Genomic DNA, 27,374 nt, shown 5'->3' on the forward strand with positions numbered 1-27,374 from the left:
CCCTCCTGCACGCCCTCTGCTAGAGATCGAGCCCACAACCAGGCACGTGCCCTGAACTGAACTGGCAACCGAACTGGTCCATAGGCCAAAGTTCAACCACTGAGCCATACTGATTGGGCTGTAACATTACTTTAAACATTTTTTTTCTGGGAGGAAAGGAGCCTCCTTTAGACAGGATGGTTAGGGATGGCCTCTCTGAGGAGATGAACCTGAGAAATGAGATATAATCAGGCTGAGGAAATGGAACAGAAAGGCAGAGCTTATTAGTTATATTATCTTGGGCAAGTGCTAACACCCTAAGGCCAAAATGAGAGGAGTCTAAGGACTGTAAAAGGAATAATAGGATAATAAGTGAGGTATGGAGTACAGGGGGATGAAGAAGGAGAAATGAACAGGACCACTTAGAGGCACTGAACAGTAAACGATTCTACCAACACAAGCCTTGGCAGCTTTACATGTATTTTTATATATCTAGGTGCATGTACAAATAGTTTATTTTTATCTGCTCTTCAGGCCTTTGTACTTACTGTTCTCTCGTTAATTTTTTTATCTTTATTGATTTTAGAGAGATAGAAACATCAATGAGAGAGAACATCGATTAGTTGCCTCCTGCATGACCCCCACGGATGATTTGGCCCACAATCTGGGCATGTGCCCTGACTGGGAATTGAACTGGCGACCTCTTGGTGCATGTGTTGACACTCAACCACTGAGCCACACCAGCCGGATATGTTCTCTTTTGTTAAAATGCCAATCTTGCCCTGGCCAGTTTGGCTCAGCGGTTCAGCGTCAGCCTGCAGACCAGAGAGTCCCAGGTTTGGTTCCTGCTAGGGGCATGTACCACACACACACACACACAAAGCCAATCTTGTCTCCTTGTTGGAACAATAGAAGCTTGTCTTGCCTCCTCTAAAAAACTTTCTCTAATTTCCCTGGATGAAAGCCCATCCCTCTTTAGCTATTCTAGTTTCTCACAGTATTTGGTACTACCCCTGTCATGTGAAATCTTCAACCCTGGCAATTTTGCCTTTTCTCTACCCCCTTAATAGGGAGCCCTCAGTGTAGGAGAGTTGCTTCATCCATTCTGGTTGGAACTCAGGTCCTGGCACAGAGGTAGCCTGGGAAATACGCTTGTTGACTGACTACCTGAATGATGCAACAATCGAATAAGCTTTCAGGGTAGTTCTTCAGCAGGTTCCTCCAGTCAGGCTTCACCTGCTTCAAACTGACACTTCACCTCCATTTCTTCCTTCACCAAAATCTATCAGTCTTAGGTCCCATGCCCTCAGGACCAGCAGGGAACCTAATCCAATCACAGTTTAGGACTCTTGGAGTTAGTAAAGTAGTAATTACCAGCATAGAGCCAAAGAGAAATGAGAGAACATTTGAGAAAATTCCAGTGTCCCCCACCACAATGAGTGCTCCAGCCACCTCAGAAATGTTAACTTCCCCTTGGGAAGAGGAGAAATCATGAGCAGCTTAAACCAGACTCCCACCTGCAAGGGAAAGAAAGTAAGGACACACAAAGCAATGCTGGGCCCTGATGTCTTGTTGCATTGGTATGGGTAGGAGACAGCAAAGCATGATGGTTGTTATGGGTGGAATAGTGTCCCCAGAATTCATATATTGACATTGTATATGTTGATGCTGTAGTACCTCAGAAGGTGACTATATTTGGCAATAGGACCTTTAAAGAGTTAATTAATATTAAATGAGATTATATAGGTGGGCCCTAATTCAATATGATTGGTATCTTCATAAGAGATTTGCCCAGCCAGTATGGCTCAGTGGATTGAGCATCGCCCCATGGACTGAGAGGTCCTGGTTCAATTCCTGGTCATGGCACATGCCTAAGTTGTGGGCTCCATCCCCAGTGGGAGGCATACAGGAGGCAGCCAATCTATGTTCTCTCTCACATTGATGTTTCTGTCTCTCTCTCCCTCTCCCTTCTTCTTGCTCTAAAATCAATAAAGGAAAAAAAAAGGGTCATCAACTCTGGCCGGTTTGGCCAGCAGACAGAAAGTCATGGGCATGTACCTTGGTTGCAGGTTTGATCCCTGGTCCTGGTCGAGGTACTGCGGGAGGCAACCAATTGATGTGTCTCTCTCACATGGATGTTTCTCTCTCTCTTTCCCATTCTATCTGAAAAAAATCAATGGAAAAATATCCTTGGGCAAGATTTTTTTAAAGGAGGGGTGGTAATCAGTGTCTGGCAGGGTGGCTCAGTTGGTTGGAGTTTCGGCTAGTACACCAAAAGGTTGCTGGTTCGATTCCCGGTCAGGTCACATACCTAGGTTTCTGGTTCGATCCCTGGTCTGGGCATGTATGGGAAGCGACCAGTTGATGTTTCTCTTTCTCTTTCTAAAAATCAATAACAACATATTCTTGGGTGAAGATTTTAAAAAAAGAGAAGAAGAAGAAAAAAAAAGGGTCATCAGGGGATAAGTGTTCCTATGTTGCAACTCCTAACCTGAGATTTCTTGAGGGCAGAAATTTATCTCCATGAGTGGAAGAACTTGCTGATCCAAATAGTTTCCAAATACCTTCTCCTGATACTGGGCCATATTTCAGGGCTTGGTCACTGATTTTTCATAGGAGCATTAGGTGATATTTCTAAAAGTTCTGTTTGGTTCCTTTGCAAAATTTCCATATTTTTACATCATTTTTTGGTTCCTTGTAGCTATTTTCTAGCTTTAAATCTTGTGTGCACAATTTTTTAAAAAAATTTTATTTATTTTTTTCACCTTTTGTACCCCATTGGCACCCCCCTCCCCACCCCGCCCCCGCCCCGTCCCTGGCTTAGTTGTCCATGTCCATTGGTCATGCATACATGCATATCAGTTCTGTGGTTTATCTCTTCCCACCCCCCCCCACCCCCTCTTCAGAGGGATGTCAGTCTGTGCCCTACTTCCGTGTTTCTGGGTCTACCATATTCCTCAGACTGTTATGTTCATTATATTCCGTATATAAGTGAGATTATGTGGTATTTGTCTTTTTCTGCTTGGCTTCTTTCACTTAGGATAATACTTTCCAGGTCCCTCCGTGTCATCTCAAAGGATAAGAGATCTTTCTTTCTTACCGCTGCATAGTACTCCATTGTGTATATGTACCACTGCTTTTTTATCCATTCGTCTACTGATGGACACTTGGGCTGTTTCCAGATCTTAGCTATTGTAAATAGTGCTGCTATGAACATGGGGGTACATATGTTCTTCCTGATTGGTGTTTCAGGCTTCTTAGGGTATATTCCTAGAAGTGGGATCACTGGGTCAAATGGCAGTTCAATTTTTAATTTTTTGAGGTAACACCATATTGTTTTCCATAGTGGCTGCACCAGTCTGCATTCCCACCAGCAGTGTACTAGAGTCCCCTTTTCTCCACACCCTCGTCAACACTTGTTGTTTGATGATTTGTTGATGGCGGCCATTCTGACAGGTGTGAGGTGATACCTTATTGTTGTTTTAATTTGCATCTCTCTGATGGTTAGTGATGTTAAGCATTTCTTCATATGTCTTTTGGCCATTTGTATGTCCTGTTTGGAGAGGTGTCTATTCAGCTCCTCTGCCCATTTTTTAATTGGGTTCTTTGTCTTCCTTTTGTTGAGTTGTATGAGCACTCTATATATATTGGAAATTAACCCCTTATCTGATACATCATTGGCAATGATGTTCTCCCATACAGTGGGTTGCCTTTCCATTTTGATGATTGTTTCTTTTGCTGTGCAGAAGCTTTTTAGTTTGATGTAGTCCCATGTGTTCATTTTTTCCTTTGTTTCTGTTGCCTTAGGTGATGTATCAGTGAAAATTCTACTCCGTATGATGTCCGAAATTTTGTTGCCTACATTTTCTTCTAGAATTTTTATGGATTCACAGGTCACATTTAAGTCTTTTATCCATTTTGAGTTTATTCTTGTGTATGGTGTAAGTTGATGGTCTAGTTTCATTTTTTTGCATGTAGCTGTCCAATTTTCCCAACACCATTTATTAAAGAGGCTGTCTTTACTCCACTGTATGCTCTTGCCACCTTTGTCAAATATTAGTTGAGCGTATTGCCTTGGGTCCATTTCTGGGTTTTCAGTTCTGTTCCACTGGTCTATATGCCTGCTTTTGTGCCAGTACCAGGCTGTTTTGGTTACCGTCGCTTTGTAGTATAACCTGATATCTGGTATTGTGATCCCACCTACTTTGTCCTTCTTTTTCAAGATTGCTGTGGCTATTCGGGGTCTTTTTTGGTTCCATATGAACTTTTGAAGTATTTGTTCTAGTTCTATGAAATATGTCGTTGGTATTTTGATGGGGATTGCAATGAATCTATAGATTGCTTTGGGTAGTATGGACATTTTAATGATGTTAATTCTTCCAATCCATGAACAGGGTATGTGCTTCCACTTTTTTATATCTTCCTCTATTTCTTTTTTCAATGACCTGTAGTTTTCTGCAAATAGGTCCTTTACTTCTTTGGTTAAGTTTATTCCTAGGTATCTTAATTTTTTTGGCGCGATGGTAAATGGGATTGTTTTTTCAGTTTCTCTTTCTGTGAGTTCATCATTGGTATACAAGAATGCCGTCAATTTCTTGACATTAATTTTGTATCCTGCTACTTTTCCAAATTCATTTATTAAGTCTAGTAGATTTTTGATGGAGTCTTTAGGGTTTTCTATGTATAATATCATGTCATCTGCAAATAATGACAGTTTCACTTCCTCCTTTCCAATTTGGATCCCTTTTATTTTTTCTTCATGTCTGATTGCTGTGGCTAAGACTTCCAGTACAATGTTAAATAAGAGTGGCGAAAGTGGACATCCCTGTCTTGTTCCTGTTCTTAATGGAAATGTTTTTAGTTTCTGTCCATTGAGTATGATGTTGGCTGTAGGTCTTTCATATATGGCCTTTATGATGTCGAGATATGATCCCTCTATTCCCACGTTGCTGAGCGTTTTTATCAGAAATGGATGCTGGATTTTGTCAAATGCTTTTTCAGCATCTATTGATATGATCATGTGGTTTTTATTCTTTATCTTATTTATGTGGTGTATCACATTTATTGATTTGCGAATATTGTACCAGCCTTGCATCCCTGGAATGAATCCCACTTGGTCATGGTGGATAATTTTTTTGATGTATTTCTGGATCCAATTTGCTAATATTTTGTTCAGGATTTTGGCGTCTATGTTCATCAGGGATATTGGCCTGTAGTTTTCTTTCTTCGTAGTGTCTTTTTCTGGTTTTGGAATTAGAATTATTGTGGCCTCATAGAACGTGTTTGGAAGTCTTCCTTCTTCTTGAATTTTTTGAAATAGTTTGAGGAGAATGGGTGTTAGTTCTTTTTTGAATGTTCGGTAAAACTCCCCCATGAAGCCATCTGGGCCTGGGCTTTTGTTTGCTGGGAGAGTCTTGATTACCTCTTCAATTTCCTTAGTTGTTATTGGTCTGTTCAAGTTTTCTATCTCTTCCCGGTCCAGTTTTGGGAGACTGTGTGTTTCAAGAAATTTGTTCATTTCGCCTAGATTGTCGAATTTGTTGCCATATAGTTGTTCATAGTAGTTGTTAACAATCTTTTGTATTTCCGTGGTGTTGGTTGTTACTTCTCCTCTTTCATTTCTGATTTTGTGTATTTGGGTTCTCTCTCTTTGTTTCTTGGTGAGTCTAGCTAAGGGTCCATCAATCTTGTTGATCTTTTCGAAAAACCAGCTCTTTGTTTCATTGATCCTTTGAATTGTTTTTTTGGTCTCTATGTCATTTATTTCTGCTCTGATCTTTACTATTTCCTTCCTTCTACTTGCTCTGGGGTTTTCTTTTTGTTTGCTTTCTAATTCTTTAAGTTGTGAGGTTAGACAGTCAATTAGAAATTTTTCTTGTTTTTTTTGAGGTAGGCCTGTAGTGCTATGAACTTCCCTCTCAGAACTGCTTTCGCTGCATCCCATAGATTTTGTGTTGTTGTGTGTTCATTTTCATTGGTTTCCAGGAAGTTTTTAATTTCTTCCTTGATCTCCTTGGTGACCCATTCATTGTTTAATAACATGCTATTTAGCCTCCATGTGTTGAAATGTCTTTGCATGTTCTTGTTGCAATTGATTTCTAGTTTCATGCCATTGTGATCTGAGAAGATGCTTGATATGATTTCAATCTTCTTGAACTTGTAGAGATTTAGTTTGTGTCCTATCATGTGGTCTATCTTTGAGAATGTCCCATGTGCACTTGAGAAGAATGTGTATTCTGTAGTTTTGGGGTGTAATTCTCTGTAGATATCTATTAAATCCATTTGGTCTAGTGCTTCATTTAGAGTCTCTGTTTCCTTGCTAATTTTTTGCCTAGAGGATCTATCCAGTGCTGTCAACGGGGTGTTGAAGTCCCCTGCTATGATTGTATTGTTGTCGATTTCTCCTTGGAAGTCCTCCAGAAGATTTTTAATATATTTTGGTGTTCCTGTATTGGGTGCATATATGTTTATCAAGGTTATATCTTCCTGTTGGATAGATCCTTGCAATATTATGTAGTGGCCGTCTTTGTCTCTAGTTATGGTCTTCATTTTGAAATCTATTTTATCAGATATGAGAATTGCTACCCCAGCTTTTTTTGGCTTTCCATTTGCTTGGAAAAATTTTTTCCATCCCTTCACTTTCAACCTATGTGAGTCTTTTGTTGTGAGGTGGGTCTCTTGTAAACAACATATAGATGAGTCATGCTTTCTTATCCAATCAGCTACTCTGTGTCTTTTTATGGGAGCATTCAATCCATTTATATTTAAGGTGATTATTGATATGTACTTATTTATTGCCATTTTTGTTTAGTGTGGTTCTAGTTTTCTTCCCATTTCTACTGCTAATTACAGCAGTCCTTTTAACATTTCTTGCAGTGCTGGTTTGGTGCTAATGTATTCCCTTAGCCTTTTTTTTTTTTTGTCTGGGAAGCTCTTTATTTGGCCTTCTATTTTGAATGATAGCCTTGCTGGGTAGAGTAGTCTTGGATTCAGATTCTTGTTTTTCATGACTTTGGTTACTTCCTGCCATTCCCTTCTGGCCTGTAGTGTTTCTTGTGAGAAGTCAGCTGAGAGCCTTATGGGGTTTCCTTTGTAGGTCACCTGTTGCTTATCTCTTGCTGCTTTTAGGATTCTCTCTTTGTCTTTAATTTGTGGCATTTTAATTACTATGTGTCTTGGTGTGGGCCTGTTTGGGTTCTTCTTACTTGGGACTCTCTGTGCTTCTTGAACTTGAATGCCTTCTTCCTTCACCAAATTAGGGAAGTTTTCTGTCACTATTTTTTTGAATATATTCTCTATCCCTTGCTCATTTTCTTCTTCTTCGGGGACTCCTATGATGTGAATATTATTATGTTTCCAGTTGTCCCACAGTTCTCTTAAGCTGTCTTCCTGTTTTTTAATAGTTTTTTCCTTTTGTTTTTCTGATTGGTTGATTTTTTCTACCCTGTCTTCTAATTCACTGATCCGGTCCTCAGCTTCCTCTACTCTGCATTTTAAACCTTCCAATGTGTTTTTCATTTCTGATATGTCATTTTTTATCTCTTCTTGATGGTTTTTAATTTCCAGTTGGCTTATTTTCAGTGTCTCTATGTCCTTACTCATGCTGTTCAGCTTCCTCAAGATCATGGCTCTGAATTCTAGCTCTGTTAACATGCCTAATTGCTCCACATTGATCTCATCTTCGGTGGAGGTCTCTTGCTCTTTCATTTGGCTTCTGTTTCTGTGTTTCACCATTATGGGTATCACCGTGGGCTTTGGAGCCTATCAAGTTTTCCCTTGGGTGTTGGTGTTCTGCTGTTTGTGGCTCCCTCTCCGGGATGGAGTCAGTGTCCCTGGTTCTATGGTCCTCGCAAGCTGCTTTTCTGTTGCTTTTTCCCATCGATTTATAGTTGTTATAGTTGTAATTCCAGTTTGGTTCTGGGAGACGGTCTGTGTAGCTTCCGTTCACTCCGCCGCCATTTTTCTCCCTATTGTGTGCACAATTTTTAAAAACCTATCTGTAAATTACAATACCTGAGGTCTTTATTGATCTGTTCCTTCCATCTGTTGTGTCTGGTTTTGATTCTTCATGAAGTCTTGGGTGGCTGGTTTTCTCTATGTGCTGATCATCACCCTGAAAAATTATCGTGGTAGTTCCCTGAAGTCAAAGATAAATGTGACCTTCTTCTTTTTCTTTCTTTTTTTTTTTTTTTTTGTTGTTGTTAATCCTCACACGAGGATATTTTTCATTGATTTTTAGATAGAATGGAAGGGAGAAAGAGAGAGAGAGAGAAACATCAATGTGAGAAAAACACACCAGTTGGTTACCTCCCACGTGACCCCAACCAGGACCAGGGGTAGAACCTGCAACCCAGGTATGTGCCCTTGACTGGGAATCAAACCCAAGTCCCCTTGGTCCGCAGGCCAAAGCAGCCAGGGCAGATGTGCCCTTCTTCATAGAGACTTTTTATTTGCTTTTGCCAGAGGTTTGGGGTGCACTTCTAGACACTTATCACCTCAAAACAGGTTCCCAGTTCATGGCTTGAGATTTCTTGTGCTACCAGGCTCTAGTCTCTAGGGTGCAAAAGGACCTATCAATGGTACAAAGTCCCAAGGAAGAGCTTTGGAAAAATTCCCTTTACTTTTCCTTCAACTGTTCTTCTCAGCACCAAGGCAACCTTTCCTGAACTCACTTGGGTTAGTAGTATGGGGTATGCAGTAGGTTCATATCATATAAAACTTTGGAACCTCAGCTTAATGTGAGGAGGAGGTTCTTCTATAAGCGTACTGGCTTACTCCTATCACTTTGTCCTGATTAAATAAACAAAAGGCCAACTGTGAAACTTTCAGAGACAAACTGAGGAAGTACCAGCTGGCCTGGTACTCCTCTAAATAAATTTGTCCTCTAAACAAATTGATTAATTTTTAGAACTTATAAAATAAAATGAATAACATGATAGATATGTGCTGACCCAGTTCCTTTTCACCTCAGCTCCCTCCCACCTTCATTCCCTCCTGCTTATCGCTAACTGCCTCTACTTCTGTACCTGCTTGTTTGCTCTTCCCCAAGGCCAACAAGAAATGCCAGCTGCAGAAGTTTGTAACAAACCCCCTGTAAAATAAAAAATCAGCTGGAAGTCGGAGCTGATCTCCGAGAACTGGGGATCAGTCGCCGGCAGGCTTTGCTCTCTATTTAGCTTTAATTTGGCTCCGGTGGTCTCTCGGTTCTCTCGCGCCACAATATAAGATTCCCCACCTTGGACAAGCTCTGGACTCAATTCTGTCTCTCTTGTCCTATGTGGTTAATGAACTGAAACCTACATGTTCAATACTGGCAAATGCCCTCATGTCATAAGTAGCTTTGGTCCTCCAATAATCCAATCTTTCTATTAACTGGTTATCAGTTTTCAACCAATAATTGGACTGGGCACTCCCCAGACTTTTAAGCATTTCAGTGTTTTTCAGAAGATATTTTAATATTTTATGTAACATTACCACTATTTTCTTTTATTTATTGATTTTTAGAGAGAGAGGAAGGGAGTGGTAGAGAGAGATAGAAACATCGATGAGAGAGACTATCGTCTGGCCACTTCCTGCATGCCCTCCACTGGGAATTGGGCCCACAACCTGGGCATGTGCCTGACCAGGAATCGAACCGGCGACCCCTTGCTGCATGGGTCAACTCTCAACCACTGAGCCACACCAGCCAGGCATTACCACTATTTTCAGAGGAAGGATTACCTGAATTAACCAGTCTACTATTACTGAAAAAAAGAGAAAGAAAAAAAGAAGGAAGAAAGAAAATCCAGTTTCAGTGATAAAATAAGCCCAGCATAATTTCTCCTTCACTGACCTCTGACATCATCCCATGACACTGATCCAGGTAATATCAGAGATATATACCACATGGCCTAAGTGCTACCACTCAATGCATGTCTGTTATCCAATGACAACTCCACAGAATGACATCATACATAGGTGTCACTTTATCAATGCTTTGGGAGATGAGAACCCAAACTACATTGCCTCAACAAGCATATATTGGGCACCTGTCATGCTAATTGCTGGGGTTACAGCAGCAAACCAGACAAAAAAGTGAAAATTTTATGAAGAAAATAAAACAGGATAATGAGTCAAAGAGTGGGAAGTGCCGCTTTCAATGGGATATCTAGGAAGGTCTCTCTGAGGAGGTGGCATCTGAGCTGAAGCCTGACAGTTGAGAAAGCGCCAGCCATGGGAAGAACTGGAGTGACATATACCAGGCAGGGAAACAGCAACTGCAAAGGCGCTGAGGCTGGAGCGTTCTTGGAATGCTCAACGAACAACAAAGGAGGCCAGTTTGGCTGGAGAGGAATGAACGCGGGCATCAGTGACCCGACATAGGTTTATTTTTAAAATTTCTTTTATTTATTTATTTTCTATTGATTTTAGAAAGAGAAGAAGGGAGAGGGAGAGAAAGATAGAAACCTCAATGAGAGAGAACATTAATTGGCTGCCTCCTACATGTCCCCACTGGGTATTTGGCCCACAACCTGGACATGTGCCCTGATCGGGAATCCAACCGGCGACCTCCTGGTGCATGGGTTCATGCTCAGTCACCGAGCCACACCTGGCTGGGCCCAACATGAGTTTATATAGGGAAGCAAGAGCCAGATTATAGTCTTGTGTTGTGGACCGTGGGAAGGAGTTTGGATTTTAAAACAAATGGAAAACATTGATGGTGCCAAGTGATTTATGCTCAGAGAAGATCGCTATGATCACTGTGACTCAATCAGAATCGTCCTGGGTAAAGCTGGCTGCTCCCAGTATCACCATCCCAACTCTAGTGAGGGAGGCCCCGCTTTCCTGAAACTTGGGAAACTCGCAGGTGACACACCTTTTCCCCAAAGGAAACATGCTTTCTGATTGGACAAATCAAGTTGTAATTCTAAAATTCCTTGATGGGGGTGGGGAGGTCGAGTCGGGCGGAGCCCACTGTGATTAGTTACAAACTTTCCTTTTCTTCCAATCAGACCTCTATTCGGGAGAGTGCTCGTGTCTTGTGAGGTGAGTTTGTCCTGTGATTGGGTCTTCATATCTGAGTGACAGAAGTCACAGCCTATGGTCGTAAAGATGAGGAGGCGTCGCTCGGCGCAGAGGGTAAGGCAGCCTAAACCCGGGGCTGTCAGTGCACACCCGGCTTGGTGTTCCCCGAACCCCCGCGCGACACCGTCGCTATGGTCGCCCCGCCGCAGCTTCGAAGCCTTCTGCTGGCTGTCAACGCACTGTTGCGCAAGCGTCGCTACCACGCTGCGCTGGCCGTGCTTAAAGGCTTCCGGAACGGGGCAGTGTGAGTGGGGCCATAGATCCGGCGGGGGCTGAGGGACGGGCCTGGCTCCGGTCAGCGGCGAGGGTTCCCGGCCTGGCGCCGCTGCACTGTGTGCCCTTGAACAGCCGTAGGATGTCTCTCGGTTTCTGTGTCCACGATCTGCGCAATGGGCGCAGGATTTTGGGTCCCGAGCGCCTTCTGAGTCGGGGCTCCCACTACGCTCTTTCTGGGTCCTTCATGCTTTGTAACCTGGCTCTCTTGCCTTGACCACCTTCCTGCCAGTCTCTGTATTCCCTGCTCTGGATCCAGTTTCCCCCTCTCCCTACCCTCTCCGCTGTGTGCATTTGGGCCCCATCTGCAAAATGGGAAGCTGACCTTTGGTCTCTGGCCTCTAGCAGACCTCTGCCTATGTTCCCCTCCTCTCACTCCCGCATTAAGCTGGTCTTGGGCCCACATCCCTTTTCTTACTCCCCATCTGTATAACTCTAGCGCTAAGTCCCCATCTGGCACAGGGGACTCCGGGGGCCTAAGCCTCAGGAATGACAGAGAATGTTTTAAAAAGCTGCAAATACAGTACTTGCTGGGCAGACCTGCAGAAGACGAGGTCTTGGGGTCATTTCCCCTGCCTGGTGCATGGAGGGGAGCTCTGCCTCTTTTAAATCTGATGCACAATAGCTATCATTTATTGAGAGCCTACTGTGTCAGAACTGGGGATGCAGCAGAGGACAAAATGAATAAAGATCACTGTCCTCCTGGAGTTGGCATTATAGTGGCAGCCTGGCATGGTGATAAGGATGTGGACTGCCTCAGTTTGAATCCTGGTGTCACCTACTTGTGTGATCTTGAGCAAGTTATTTAGCCTCTCTAAGCCTCAAATTCTATAAAATGAGGATGATAGTAGTACTTATATTGTCATAGGATTGAGTCAATTAGTGTGTAATGCTTGGCACAGTGCCTAATATATATGTATAACTCTTGGCTGCTGTTATTGTTATATTTACATGGATTCTGCCTGGCTCACTTTCCTCACCCTTTTCAGGCCTCTGTGTTAACTCCTCAGTGAGGCCATCCTGAACTCCTCATCTTCTTCCCTACTTAATTTTTCTCCATAGTACTTGTCACTATCTGACACTGAGGAGTTCACTCATGTATCCTGTTTTTATACTCTATGTCTTCCACTAGAAAGTGAGCTTAATGGGGACAGAATTTTTATGTATTTTGTTTTTTGGTGTATTCCTAGTACCTGGTATATCAATGTGCATCTCTACAAAAAAGAGCATTTTCTTTTTCTTTAAAAAATTTTTTTTCTTTATTGATTTTTAGAGAGAGAGAAAGGGAGAGAGAGATAGAAACATCCATGAGAGAGAACATTGACTGGCCGCCTCCTGCATGCCCCCCATGGGGAACCGGGCCCATAACCTGGGCATGCGCCCTGACTAGGAATCAAACCAGTGAACTCTTGGTGCATGGGTCGACGCTCAATCACTGAGCCACTCCAGCTGGGCAGCATTTTCTTTTATGGCTAAATTATCATGATTACATTTAATAAGTTAATATTAATCCTATAATATTGTCTGCTGTCCAGTCAATAGTCAAATTGTTTCAGTTGTCCCCCAAATGTTCTGTATAGTTGGTTTGTCCAGACCAGGATCCTTCAGGACATCACATTGCACCTGTCATTATCTCCTTTAAGTCCTTTTAAATCTAGGGTATCCCTTTTTTTCAGGACATAGAATAATCCTATGAACAGTAGTAACCTGCTCTCCCCGAGTTTGAAGACTTTGGGAAGGGGGTCTGGCAGATGTAGGGAGTTGAGGGCACTGTTCTGCTTGTGTCTGAGGCATAAGGAAGGGTCCTTTGAGCCCTGGTCACCTGAAGGAGTCTGAGAGCTTTTGTTCAGGAGAGAAAGAGATGACTTTGGATGAGGCAGGACAAAGAGCTTTCTGGGGCCAGGATGGAGGTCCTGCCCACTGCAATGCAGGGGAGAAGATAAGCTTTAACCTGTTAACATTCTTATTTTGTTAGCTTACTTTTTTTAGTTAGGTAACATTCACAAAAGGCATAGAAAGTTAAATGCTAGAAGGTTCTGCCCACCCTGTCCTTCCATCACATAGTCCCCCCCGATGGTGACCCCTGTGTCTAGTCTCATGTCTCCTTCCCTACTTGTTTTTGTCTGCATAGACAAATACATGCATTCTCCTCCCACATCTATTAAACAAGTTTTATTTTGAAATGCTCTTAGATTTATAGAAGAATTTCCTCATTTTACATAATTTTACATTTTACACACCTTGCTCTAGTGAAACCTTGTACTGCACATAAAGCCACCTCATTCTTTTTTTTTTTTTTGTATCCTCACCTGAGGACATTTTTCCATTCATCTTTAGATAGAGCAGGAGGGAGAGAGGGAGGACCAGAGAGAGACATATCAAGTGGCTGCTACCCACACAACCCCAACAGGGGTTGGGGACAAACTACAACTGAGGTACATGCCTCTAGCAGGAACCGAACCCGGGTCTCTCTGGTCCACAGGCCAACACTCTAAGCGCTGAGCCAAACTGGCCAAGGCAAGCCACCTCATTCTTTTACTGCTATTTAGTATTCCACTGAGTGGAGGGACCATTATTTATTTACCCAATAACTCCACCTGTGGATAGACACTAGTTTGCTTCCAGTCTTGTGCTATTTCAAACGAGCCTACAGTGAACATTCACAGATACTCATATGACAACAATATATGACTATGACCATTGTTTCAAGGAGGCTGCTATGGATTTTTATCCTCACCCGAGGACATTTTTCCATTTTTTGTTCAGATAGAGTGGGAGGAAGAGAGAGAGAGAAACATCAACATGAAAGGGACACATCGAGTGATTGCCACCTGCACGACCCGACCAGGGCGGGGGACAAACTGCAGCCAAGGTACATGCCCTTAGCGGGAACCGAACCCAGGTCTCTCTGGACTGCAGGCTGACGCTCTAACCGCTGAGCCAAACCAGCCAGGGCCTGCCATGGATTTTTAGACCTTGTAGCCCGGTCAGATCAGGACCTGGCAACTGGAGAACTTGGTAAGGGAAAGGGGAGTCCAATAAAGAAGAACAAGAAAGAAAGAGATGTTAACATTAGTTAAACTAGGAACTTTCACATGTGCTATGTCCTTACCTACCAGAAGCAACTCTGAAATGGGGAATACTTTTTTTCCATGGATTTTTTTGGAGAGAGTTGAAGGGAGGGAGGAATGGGGGAGAGAAACAAAGCCCTGGCCAGTTTGGCTCAGCAGTTACAGCATCAGCCTGCAGTCCAGAGAGACCCAGGTTCGGTTCCTCCTAAGGACGCATACCTCGGTTGCAGTTTGTCCCCGGCCCTGGTTGGTCGTGCGGGTGGCAGCCACTCGATGTGTCCCTTTCACATCAATGTTTCTCTTTCTCTCTTCCTCTCTCTCCTTCCCACTCTGTCTGAACAAAAAATGGAAAAATGTCCTCGGGTGAGGATTAAATAAATAAATAAATAAATAAATATAAATAAATAAAGAGAAACATTGATGTGAGACACATCGATGGGTTGCCTCCCGCATGTACCCCGACCAGGGCTGGGGAGCAAACCAGAAATTCAGATACGTGCCTTTGACCTGGAATCGAAGCTTTCATCTATAACCCTTTCATCTGGGGACTGATGCTCTAACCACTGAGCAAAACTGACCAGGGCAAATGGGGAATACTTTTTACTGATGAGAATAGGGTGGCTTAGGGAGGTTAAGTGATTTATTTAAGTTTATACAGCAAAACATGGCAGGAGTTGGACACCAAATACTATTTCCTTTCTGTGACCCACTTTGAACTTAGATCTAACTCAAAAGCTATCATTTCCCCTCCTAAAATGATGTTAGGATTAGAGATGGGGGAGAGGGGGAGACAAGAGGTAGCCCAGAAAAAAGCTGATACTGTGATACTGTAGTAACTGTTTTCTTTTGTTTCTACAGCTATGGAGCCAAAATCCGGGCCCCTCACGCACTGGTCATGACCTTTCTCTTTCGGAGTGGCAGGTATCCACCCCCTCTGCACACCCCTCAAACTGGGAGAGAATGTAGTCAGCCCTCAGTGCTAGGGCTGTTTCAATAGCTTCCTAGCTGGGTCTAGCCACCACCTCCTAAAGAATAACTCTGATTCTATTATCCCTGCTGGAAAAATCCCTTGGGTCCCACTCCCTCCAAAGCCCAACTTACAAGTGTGGCCTTTAAGACCCTCAGCAGTTTGGCTTCAGCTGCATCCCTACCCTGTTTTCCCATGTTCAGCCAGGGGTGCCTTTGGCACACAGGACTTGCTGTCATTCCACGTACATGCCACATGTGGTTCTACCTCCATACATTTACTCATGTGGTATTCCCCGCCAGAGGTGCCCTTTCTTCTTCTACCCCACCTTTATTTCCTTTTTAGCACCCATACCAGTTCTCTGAGGATCACTTTCTCAGAAAACTGTCCATGACCTCCCTTCTTTGCTCAAACTTCTTGGCCTTCCTCTGATCTCTCATAAGTCTTCCTTCAAGGCACTTCTCAGAAAACACCTTGTGATCTAGTTTTTAATGTATATAGTCAGTATGTTTTTATTGATTTTTGGAGAGAGGGAGAGGGAGAGAGAAATAGAAACATTGATCGGCTGCCACCTGCACACCCCCTACTGGGGATCGAGCCCACAACCCGGACATGTGCCCAGACCGGGAATTGAATCAGCGACCTCTTGGTGCATGGGTTGACACTCAACCACTAAGTCACACCAGCCTGGCTGACTTATCTTTTAATAGTAGGAGAGTGAACAGTTTGCTGTCAAATTAAAAACAGATGGGAGTGGGTACAAAGGGCAGAAGTAGGTGTGAAGTAGGAGACTGTGGCAATAATCCAGGTGAGCAACACTGGTGGCTCAGACATTCATGGTGGGAGTGGAGGTTAGAAGTGGTCCAATTCTGGAAATAATTTGAAGACAGGATTAGTGTTAACACTTAAAAACTGGGAAATCTAACTTGTCTTAGAACTGGCAACACTAGACCCATGTTCCTATGGGGTGAGAACCAGCTGATTTCTGGCTATGCCCAGTCACCTGACAGATATCCAGGTCCTAGGAGACCCACTCCAAGGTCCTCATCTAGCCTTGAGGGCACTTGGGTTTACCATTCTTGAATTGATCTTACAGAATACAGTCTGCCTTTCTCCCTGTGTTTTTCTCACTGCCCCCAAGTGATTTAATTTTATTTATTACTATTTAAAATTCTTTAATTGATTTGAGAGAGAGAGAGAAACAGAAACATCTATGTGAGAATGAAACATTGATTGGCTGCCTCCTGTATGCCCTCTACTGGGGATCGAGCCCACAACTCAGGCCTGTGCCCTGACCAGGAATTGAACCGGCAACCTTTTGGTGTGCAGGACGACAGGCCATCAACTGAGCCACACTGAGCACGGCTGTTGTTCCACTTATTTGTGTATTCACTGGTGGATTCTTGTACGTGCCCTGACAGGATCGAACCCACAACCTTGGCGTATGGGGACAATGCTCTAACCAACTGAGCTAACCAGATAGGGCTCCAAGTGATTTCATTTTTTTTATTTTTTTATTTTTTTATTTATTTTATTTATTTATTTTTTTATCCTCACCCGAGGACATTTTTCCAATCTTTGTACAGATAGAGTGGGAGGGAGAGAGAGAGAGAGAGAAACATCGACGTGAAAGGGACACATCGAGTGGCTGCCACCCACACGACCAACCAGGGCCGGGGACAAACTGCAACCGAAGTACATGCCCTTAGCGGGAACCGAACCCGGGTCTCTCCGGACCGCAGGCCAATGCTCTAACCGCTGAGCCAAACCGGCCAGGGCCAAGTGATTTCATTTTTAAGGATAAATCAACTACCCCCCTACTTAAATGTTTGCTTCTCTCAGGATAAAGACAAAACTTAGTATGGCCTTACTTACCATCCTACATTCCCTACATCCTTTGCCCACACATCTCTGCTCAGGTTTCTCTCTGTTCCTTTACTCCTCATTTTGTCTCTCCTCAGGATCTTTGCTGATCCCTCTGCCTGGGATGCATCTCCTCTCCCCTCCTGACCCCATTGACTCCTTATCCTGCAGATCCCAGGATCATCTCTTGTCAAAGTCAAAGTTTGACCCTTGCTTTATGGTTATATTTCCCTCTCTCATTAGATCATAAGCCTCATGAGGGCAGCAAGCTAATCTGTTTTTCCCAGAATTGTATCCCCAGGTCCAGCACATAATAGGCACTAACTCCCTCATCATTCATTTCTCCACATGTTCACTACAAGAAAATATTTACTGAGCACCTATTCTGTGTCAGGCCCTGTTCTGGGCTCTAAGGATGAACAGTCAGTTATAGACACCATGCTCTGGTACCTTCTACTGGGATGGGCTGGGAGTGAGGGAGATAATAAACAAGCATATAGCCCTGGTTGGTTTGGCTCAGCCTGTGGTCCAGAGAGACCCGAGTTCAGTTCCTGCTAAGGGCATGTACCTCAGTTGCAGTTTGTCCCCGGCCCTGGTTGGTCGTGTGGGTGGCAGCCACTTGATGTGTCCCTTTCACATTGATATTTCTCTCTCTCATTCTTCCTCTCTCTCCCTCCCACTCTACCTGAACAAAAGATGGAAAAATGTCCTCGGGTGAAGATAAAAAAAAACAAAAAACAAGCATATAAATGTCAGGTGGTGATAAGACCTATGAAGGAAAAAATGTAGGGCAAAGGGACAGATACGAGGTACATTCTTTTATGTAGTGGTCAGGGAAAGCCTCTGAGCAAGTGGCATGGAGTAAAGGCCTGCATCAAGTGTGGCAGCAGCCCCCAGGACATGGAGGTTAGAGGCCTGGGGTTGAATGAGCATGGGCCCTGAGCTCTTTGCCTGGTTTAGTTTTGCATGCTGTGGGGGAATGCCCTCTGTATAGCTGGGCCTGGGCTCATGGTGGCTTTTTGTGTTTGTACAGCCTCCGGGAGAAGCTTCGGGCCATCCTGCAGGCCACATACACCCACTCTTCTAATCTGGCCTGCTTCGTGTTCACCTACAAGGGGCTCTGCGCCCTGCAGTCCCACCTGCAGGGTGAGACCTGCCAGGTGCACTCATTCCTGGCTGCCTTCATTGGGGGCTTTCTGGTGTTTGGAAATAACAATAACATCAACAGCCAGGTAAAAATCTTCCCCAGGAATGTGTGTGTGGGCCAGTTGGGTTTGAGGTGGGATGTGGTTCAGGTATGAGTTGGGGGTGGAGGCCAAAGAAGACGAGCTCTTAGGTCCCTTCCAATTCTGAGGGTCCATGATTCACCAGTCCCTCTGTGACCTCGGGAAGGTCACTACCTCCTCAGTTTCCTCATCTGTAAATCAAGCAGCTTGTTGGAATTTTATGGTTCCCAAAATCAATGTGTTTTGCTTTCTGGGGCAAAGGTTTTTTTTTAATTAAGAAAATAACTCTGCAGTGAAATAAGAAAAAAGAAAAATGACCTTGGAGTATGATTTTCATAAAACAAAATTTATTAAAGAATAGCTTCTTGCCCTGGCCAGTTAGGCCCGCAGACTCTGGTCAAGGGCATGTACCTTAGTTGCGGTTCATCCCCGACCCTGGTCAGGGTCATGCGGGAGGCAACCAGTTGATGTGTCTCTCTCACATCTATGTTTCTCTCTCTCTCCCCTTCCCATCCATCCTATCTGAAGATAAATGGAAAAATATTCTTAGACAAGGATTAAAAAAAAAAAAAAAAAAAGAATTGCCTCTTATTCTGTAACTTGACCTTTTTGTGGGTTAAAATTATTTTTATTTATGTATTATTTTTTATATTACTTTTTTTTCTTTATTGATTTTTTAGAGAGAGAGGAAAGGAGAGGGAGAGAGAGATAGAAACATCCATGAGAGAGAACATGGATTGGTCACCTCCTACATGCCCCCCACTGGGGATTGAGCCCACAACCTGGGCATGTGCCCTGACCAGGAATCAAACCGGCGACCTCTTAGTACATGGGTTGACGCTCAGCCACTGAGCCACATCAGTCGGGCTATTTATTTATTTTTATTAATTTCAGAGAGAGTGAGAGCGAAACATCAATCAGTTACTTCCTGCATGTGCCCAGACCCAGAGATTAAACCTGAAATCTGGGTATGTGCCCTGTATGGGAATCAAACTCATCACCTTTTGGTGCACAGGACAACACTCCAACTAACTGAGCCACATCAGCCAGGGCAAAAATTATTTTTAAATGAAACTAAATGCTGCTTATTGTTTTTTTTTTTGTTTTTGTTTTTTATTTTTTAGGGAGTGAGGGGGGAAGAGAGAGAGAGAAACATCGATGTGAGAGAGACACACGATGTTGCCACCCACACGACCCCAACCGGGACTGGGGACAAACTGCAACTGAGGTATGTGCCCTTAGCAGGAACCAAACCCGGGACCCTCTAGTCCGCAGGCCAATGCTCTAACCGCTGAGCCAAATGGGCCAGGGCGGCTTATTGTTTTAAAGTCCTTGTGTAACATGAAAAGTTGACAGCCCCTCTATTTCCGTCCCTCAAATTTATTATTATTTTATTCATTTATTTATTTTTTTAATCCTCACCCAAGGATATTATCCCATTAATTTTCAGATAGAGCGAAAGGGAGGGAGGGAAAAAGAGAGAGAGACACATCTACTGGTTGCCTCCGCATGACCTCAGCTGGGGCCGGGGACTGAACTGCAACCAAATTATGTGCCCTTGACCGGAATTGAACCCAAGACTTTTTGGTCCATGGGCCAACACTCCAACTGCTGAGCCAAATCGGCCAGGCTACTTTTCCCTCAAATGTATTAAATATTTTTAAATTATAAAAATAAGTTTTAGCCCTGTCCGGTTTTTCTGTGGTTAGAGCGTCGGCCTGCGGACCAGACAGACCCGGGTTCAGTTCCCACTAAGGGCACATACCTCGGTTGCAGTTTGTCCTCGGCCCCAGTTGGGGTTGTGTGGGTGGCAGCCAGTCGATGTGTCACTCTAACATCGATGTTTCTCTTCCTTCCTTTCTCCCTCCTGCTCTATCTGAAGATAAATGCAAAAAAAGTTTTATTTTCACATTTTAGAAAATACAAACTAAGCAGCCTCTATGTGCCTGGCATACTTCTAGGTGCTTAGGATACATAATGATAAAAGTAGAAAATAGCCTGGTCAGTGTGGCTCAGTGGTTGAATGTCGACCCATGCACCAAGAGGTCGCGGGTTTGATTCCCAGGCAGGACACAGGCCCAGGTCGTGGGCCAAATCCCCAGTGGGGGGCATGCAGGAGGCAGCCAATCAATGTTCTCTCTCATCAATATTTCTATCTCTCCGTCTCCCTTTCTCTCTCTCTCAAATCAGTAAAAGAAAAAAAAAAGTAGAAAATAAAGTTTCTGTTCTCCTCCAATTGTCAAGCCACTGTCCAGGGACGGTCACTTTAACTGTGTCTTGTGTAGCCCTTCAGAAATTGTCTGTGCTTGTGTCAGTGTACATAGCAGGAGTTTTCCACCAATGAGATCATACTGCACTTTTTTTTTTCATAGAATGATGTATCTTAGAGACCTTTCTTGTCAGTCCTTCATCCTTTATAATATCGGAGCTCTCCACTGCTGGGTGGATTGACCAGCCTTGATTTCACCAGACTCCTCTGGATGGACATTTAGGGGGTCTATAGCCTTTTGCCATTACACACATGCAGTCCACATCTTTGTTCGGACATCTTCTTGCACATGTATCAGACTGTCGGAAAGTTACTACACATAGAATTGTGGAGTCTGTGGATATGAGCATTTTGTATTTTGAGAAAATTTCCTCAGTTTTATATTTGTTAGAAATTTCACTTACAAAGACTAGTAATCCTGGTCATACCATCTCTTTCCCCCTCCCCTCCTTTCCTGGCAACAACTCTTACCTCCATTTCTAAAATCTTGTCATTTCAACAGTGTTATATAAGTGGAGTCATACATTATGCAACTTTTGGGGGTTGGCTTTTTTTACTCAGCATAATTTGCTGGAGGTTCATCCAAGTTGTTGCATCTGTCAATAGTTCATTTCTTTTTATTGCTGAGTGATGTTCCATTGCATGACTATACCACAGTTTGTTTAAACATTCACCCCTGAAAGGACATCTGAGTTGTTTCCAGTTTTTGACTATTAGGAATACATCTGCTAAGAACATTCTTGTACAAGTTTTTGAGTGAGCATTAGTTTTCATTTCTCTGGGTTAAATGCCCAAGAGTGCAATTGCTGGGTCAAATGGTACATGCATGTTTAATTTTATAAGAAACTGGCAAACTATTTTGCACAGTGACTGCTATTTTACATTCCCATCGGGAATATATACAAGTGATCTAGTTCTTCCATATCCTAGCCAGTGTTTGGTTCATCACATTTTATTTTTATTTATTTATTTTTCTCTATTGATTTTAGAGAGAGAGGAAGAGAGAGGGAGAGAGAGATAGAAACATCGATGAGAGAGAACATTGATTGGCTACCCTCTGCATGTCCCCCATAGGGGATTGGCCCCACAACCTGGGCATGTGCCCTGACTAGGAATCAAACCAGTGACCCTTTGGTGCATGGGTCGACGCTCAACCACTTAGCCACACTGGCCAGGCTTATCACATTTTATTTTATTTTAGCCATTTTGATAGGTGTGTAGTGTCATCTCATTGTGGTTTTAAATTTGGATTTTCCTGATGGCTAATGATGTTGAACAGCTTTACATGTGCTTATTTTCCATCTGTATAATCTCTTCAGTGAAGTATCTGTTCATTTCTTTTGCCCATTTTCTAATTGGATTTTTTTTACTGTTGAGTTTTGAGTTTTTAAAAAATGAATATCAGATTCTAGTCTTTGTCAGATATTTTGTTTGTAAATATTTTCTCCCACTCTATAGCTTTTCTTTTCAGCCTCTTCAAATTGGCTTTCACAACCAAAAAAAGTTTAATTTTGATGCGATCCAGTTTATCAAATTTCTTTTCAGGGATTTTTTTTTTTTTTTTTTTTTTTGGTGACATTACTTTTTGGTTTTGAACCATGTAAATGTATTCATTTTTTTCATTTTTTAATAAAAAAGCCCTGGCTGGTTTACCTCAGCGGTTGGAGCATCGGCCTACGGACCAGAGAGTCCTGGGTTCAGTTCCCACTAGGGGTACATACCAAAATAAATAAATAAATTCTTTAAAAAAATAAAAAATAATACTAATTAAAGATGTAAAATAGTAATTTTTAAATTTCAGATACCACTTCAAAACATCTCGCACATCAACTTTGAAAAACTGATCCATGCATGGGGGTGGGCAGAAGGTTCCCAGTGGTTGTGCACACCTGTAATCCCCTGTCACTCCCTCCCTGCAGATCAACATGTACCTGTTGTCACGTGTCCTGTTTGCCCTGTGCCGCCTGGGAATAAAGAAGGGCTACATTCCTGAACCCAAGTGGGACCCATTCCCATTGTTCAGCTCGGTAGTGTGGGGGCTGGTGCTGTGGCTCTTTGAGTACCACCGGCCCACTCTGCAGCCCTCGCTGCAGTCCTCCATGACCTACCTGTACGAGGACAGCAATGTGTGGCACGACATCTCAGACTTCCTCATCTACAACAAGAGCCGTCCCTCGAAGTAACGCGGCCCTGGAGTGCTTATGGGCGCTTCTACCTGAGTAGGCTCTGGGCGTGTCCAGCTGTGGTTTGAGATTGGCTCCATCAGTGAAACCTTTATCAGTGAAACCTCAAGATCATGGCTCTCAGGCTTCAACTTTTATTATCCCAGGGTTCCGTTGTCCAAAGCAAAAGCACCACTTTCAAATCCCATTAGGTACTCTTGAATGGCGGAACAAGTGGCCGAATAAGGATGAGGAGCCTTGGGCATGGTTTCAGCTGTACTGCTAACTTCTGTGAGACCAGGAAAAGTCACCCTCTTCTCTAGGCCTCAGGGGTTAGAGAAGGGCCCCGAAATCTCTTTCTGGTGGAGCTCAGAGGAGGGCCCCGAAATCTCTTTCTGGTGGGTATGTTCTTTGGCTGCTCTTATGCTGGTGGGTAGTGGGTTTGCAAATATCTTTTTATAAAATATTAAGTTCCTTGTCTCAGGTGTGCTATTTGAGAAGCTCTAGAGTGCCACTGTCCAGTGAAACATAATGACAGTCATATACGTAATTGAACATTCTCTAATAGCCACATTAAAAAAAAAAAAAAAAGTGGACACCTGGCCAGTGTGCTAAATGGTTAGAGCATTGTCCCACACACCAGAGGGTCATTTCCCGGTCCAGGGCATGTACCTGGGTTGCATGTTTGATCCCTGGCTCTGGTAGGGGCACATGTGGGAGGCAACCGATCAATGTGTCTCTCTCACATCAATGTTTCTCTCTTGCTTGCTCTCCCCCTCCTTCCCTTCCCCTTCTACTCTCTCTAAAAATCAGTGGAAAAAAATATCCTTGGGTAAGGATTAACAACAACAACAAAAGTGAAAAGAAATAGATGACATTAACCTTAATTATATATTTTAGTCCAAATTTCTAAAATGTTATCATTTCAACATGTAATTAATATGAAAATTAATGAAGTCTTTTATATTATTTTTCTTTCTTTTTTTTTTTTATCCTCACCTGAGGACACTTTTCCATCTTTTGTTCAGGTAGAGTGGGAGGGAGAGAGAAGAACAGAGAGAGAGAGAGAGAAACATTGACGTGAAAGGAACACATCGAGTGGCTGCCATCTGCATGACTGACCAGGGCCAGGGACAAACTGCAACCGAGGTACATGCCCTTAGCGGGAACCGAACCCTGGTCTCTCAGGACCGCAGGCCGACCCCAAACCGGCCAGGGCTATATTATTTTTCTTATACTAAGTCATCAAAATCAGGTATGTGTTTTACACTTATAGCACATCTCAATTTAAACCAGTCACATTTCAAGTGCTCAGTCAGTAGCCACATGTGGCTAGTGGCGACTGTATTGAACTATACAGATATAGTATGGATATAGAGCTAGAGTACATGGGTTTGAGTCCCCACTCCAGCACTGTGTAACTTTAAGGCAGGTTCTTGACCTCCCAGAACCTTAATTTCTTCTAAAATGAGGATGATTGTAATAATACCCAGTGTCCACATTGGACTTGTATAACTACAACTGCTGCCATTACAACGGATTGTATGCATTTAATGAACTACTTCCTCCTGGGTGATTTGCACATCTTATTTTTAATACATACAATGACCTTGCAGGTCTGTATTTTGATTTTTATTCTACAGATGTGGAAACTGAGAATCAGAGAAGGAAGGTAACTTGCCCAAGGTATAAAGCTAGTATGGTAGCCCTATCAGGGTTCAAACCCAGATCTATCTGATTTCAAAGCCTATGTGCTTTTCAGTGCCTTACTTTAAATTTAGAAACCTAAGCTAACCTATGCAAATGTTAACTAGTGCTAGGGTCTGTTCCAAACTCAAATGCCTACAGGGGCCTGGCAGTGCCATAAATGGTTATGTTCTGGGTGCTTTGCAGTAGGGATTGATGGTGAACTGGAGACTCGCGTGCAAGTCTGATATTTTAAAACCAACCTGGGCAAATCAATCAGGTCTCCAGGAAGATTTAGTCCATGACCCACCAATCGGAGGCCTTTAGCCTAATAGGAATATTTCAGTTTCTTTTTGTATTTTATTTTATTTATTTTTTTAATCCTCACCTGAGGATATTTTTGTATTTATCTTCAGATAGAGTGGGAGGGAGGGAGAGAGAGATTGATGTGAGAGAGACACATCAACTGGTTGCTTCTCATATGACCCTGATGAGGACCAGGGATGAACTGCAACCTAGGTACATGCCCTTGATCGGAATCAAACCCGTGACTCATTGGTCCACACTGATGCTCTAACCACAAAGCCAAACTGGCCAGGGCTCTTTTTTTTTTTTCATCCTCACCCTAGGACATTTTTGCATTTATCTTCAGATCGAGCATGAGGGAGAGAGGGAGGAAGAGAGAGAGAAACATCGATGTGAGAGAGACACATCAAGTGGTTGCTACCCACATGACCCCAACCAGGGCTGGGGACAAACTGCAACCAAGGTACATGCCCTTAGTGGGAACCGAACCCGGGCCTCTCTGGTCTGCGGGGCCGACGCTCTAACCATTGAACCAAACCAGCCAGGGCCCAGGGCTCTTTTTATATTTTAGAACTTACTAATAGAAATGTGCACATGAATCACTGGAGATCTTATTAAAATGCATATTCTGATTCAATGGGTTTGGGATGGGGCCTGAATATTTTACATGTCTCACGACTCCCAGGTATTGCTGCTGCTGCTGCTGCTGGTGGTGGTGATCTGAACCACACCTTGAGTAACAAGATAGTAGGGCATGATATGGGGCCAACTGTTATCCCATGTGACAAATGAGTTAACAAGTTAAACAGAGCTGAGCTGTTAGGTAACAGAGCAGGGATTAGGTCTGATTCTCACAGCTGTGTTCTCAGCTACGCCTTACTGCAAACTTGGAGAAAGTGATCTTGAAGTTCTATTAGTTCACTCTGTGGAGACTGAATGAGATCCCAAGGTTATGGGGAGGGGAAGAGGTGGCCACCAGCAAGCAGGTTTTATAGCTGGGGGTGCCTGGCCCAAATCTCCTCTAGCTTACCACTTTGGTGCATACAGCCAGCTTTTCCAACTGCCACCCCTATGTTTTGCTGCTTGAGGGCTCTCACTTGCCACTGGTACCAGCCTTGCCGCCCTGCAGCAGACCTGCAGTGCTGCAGAATTAACACACCCAGGGCACAGCTCTCAACCTATGACTGATAAATAGCCCCACCCAGGCACCCTGCACCCAGTAGGGGTGCTCCACTCTGGCTCCCAGGGTGTCCCAGCAGGACTGAGCTCTGTTTGCCCACAGTGATTTGCTTGATAACACCCCCTTCCCTGTCTACCTTCCTCATGTCCCTACCAGTGCTTCCTGAGACCACTTCCCATACAAACCACTTATACTCAAATCCTTGTCTTGGGGTCTGCTATTGGGGGAACCCAAACTAAAATTAGCTTCTGATGCAACAGGTTGAGAGACAGTATAACATGGTGGTTGGGGACATAGGCTTTGTAGCCAGTGTCTGGGCTCAGCTCTGGTTCTGCTGTTACCTAGGGCAAGTGACTTAACCATGCTGTGCCTGTGTTTCATCATCTGTAAGGTAGGTGTTCTATAAGGCGATCTGGAGGATTAAATGACTTGACACACATAATTAAGCACTCAGTAAATGTTTGCTGTTATTTCTAATAGCGTCCAAATGTAGAAGGAAGTGTGGTCCTGAGAATGAGTATCCCTTGTTTCAACCTGCTCTACCCCCCAGCTGAAGGTAAAGCCTTGGCTGCCTGCTCTCCCCACATCCCCCCCGCCACTGGAGGTTGGCTGGCTCTACGACCGACTGTCTCTGCTCTCTAAGAATAGGTTTCCCTCACAGATGGCATCTCTTTGGATCCTGCCAGAGCATCTGGTGCCTCCAACTGCTCACTCCAGGGAGGAAGGCGGTGTGGTCCTTGCCGAGGAGCAGAGTGCTGGCTTCCAGCAGACCTGGAAGGAGTCCCCACCAGGCTCCCTCCCGGCTGAGTCTCCATTTCCTAAGATCAGTAAAACAGGCATTGCCAAAGGACCCTTGGCACACAGTAGGCACTTCATGAATGCTAGTTCCCTAAACAGCATAGTGGTTTACATGTTTGTTTATTAAGCACCCACTACATTCCTACAAAGCCTTCTGGCATGCAAGACTGTAAATAATTTTTTTATTTTAATCCTCACCCGAGGATATTTTTCCATTAATTCTTAGAGTGGAAGGAAGGGAGGGAGAAAGAGAGAAAGGAACGTTGATGTGAGAGAGGAACATCGATTGGTTGCCTCCCGCACAACCCCAACAGGGCTGGGGACAACTGCAACCGAAGGGTATGCCCCTGATGGCAATCAAACCCAAGACCCTTTGGTGACCTTTTGATGGTCAGAGCATCGGTCCACAGGCCAATGTTAAGCAAACCAGTCAGGGCTAAACAATAACTTTTTTTTTTTTTTAAATCCTCATCCAAGGACATTTCTCCATTTTTTGTTCAGACAGAGTGGGAGGGAGTGAGAGAAAGAGA

General features: G+C 43.6%; 1 protein-coding gene across 1 annotated transcript; it reads left to right on the plus strand.

Moving 5' to 3' along the window:
• Positions 1–11,151: 11,151 nt before the first annotated feature.
• On the plus strand, positions 11,152–23,311 carry PXMP4 (peroxisomal membrane protein 4). The gene is made up of 4 exons (XM_036245061.1): positions 11,152–11,287; positions 15,246–15,308; positions 18,251–18,449; positions 22,632–23,311. The coding sequence occupies exons 1-4, from the start codon at positions 11,175–11,177 to the stop codon at positions 22,893–22,895; spliced, it is 639 nt and encodes a 212-aa protein (XP_036100954.1). The 5' UTR covers positions 11,152–11,174; the 3' UTR covers positions 22,896–23,311.
• The last annotated feature ends 4,063 nt before the right edge of the window (positions 23,312–27,374 follow it).

Source organism: Molossus molossus, unplaced genomic scaffold (assembly GCF_014108415.1).
Source record: "Molossus molossus isolate mMolMol1 unplaced genomic scaffold, mMolMol1.p scaffold_m16_p_6, whole genome shotgun sequence".
Classification (NCBI taxonomy): Eukaryota; Metazoa; Chordata; class Mammalia; order Chiroptera; family Molossidae; genus Molossus; species Molossus molossus.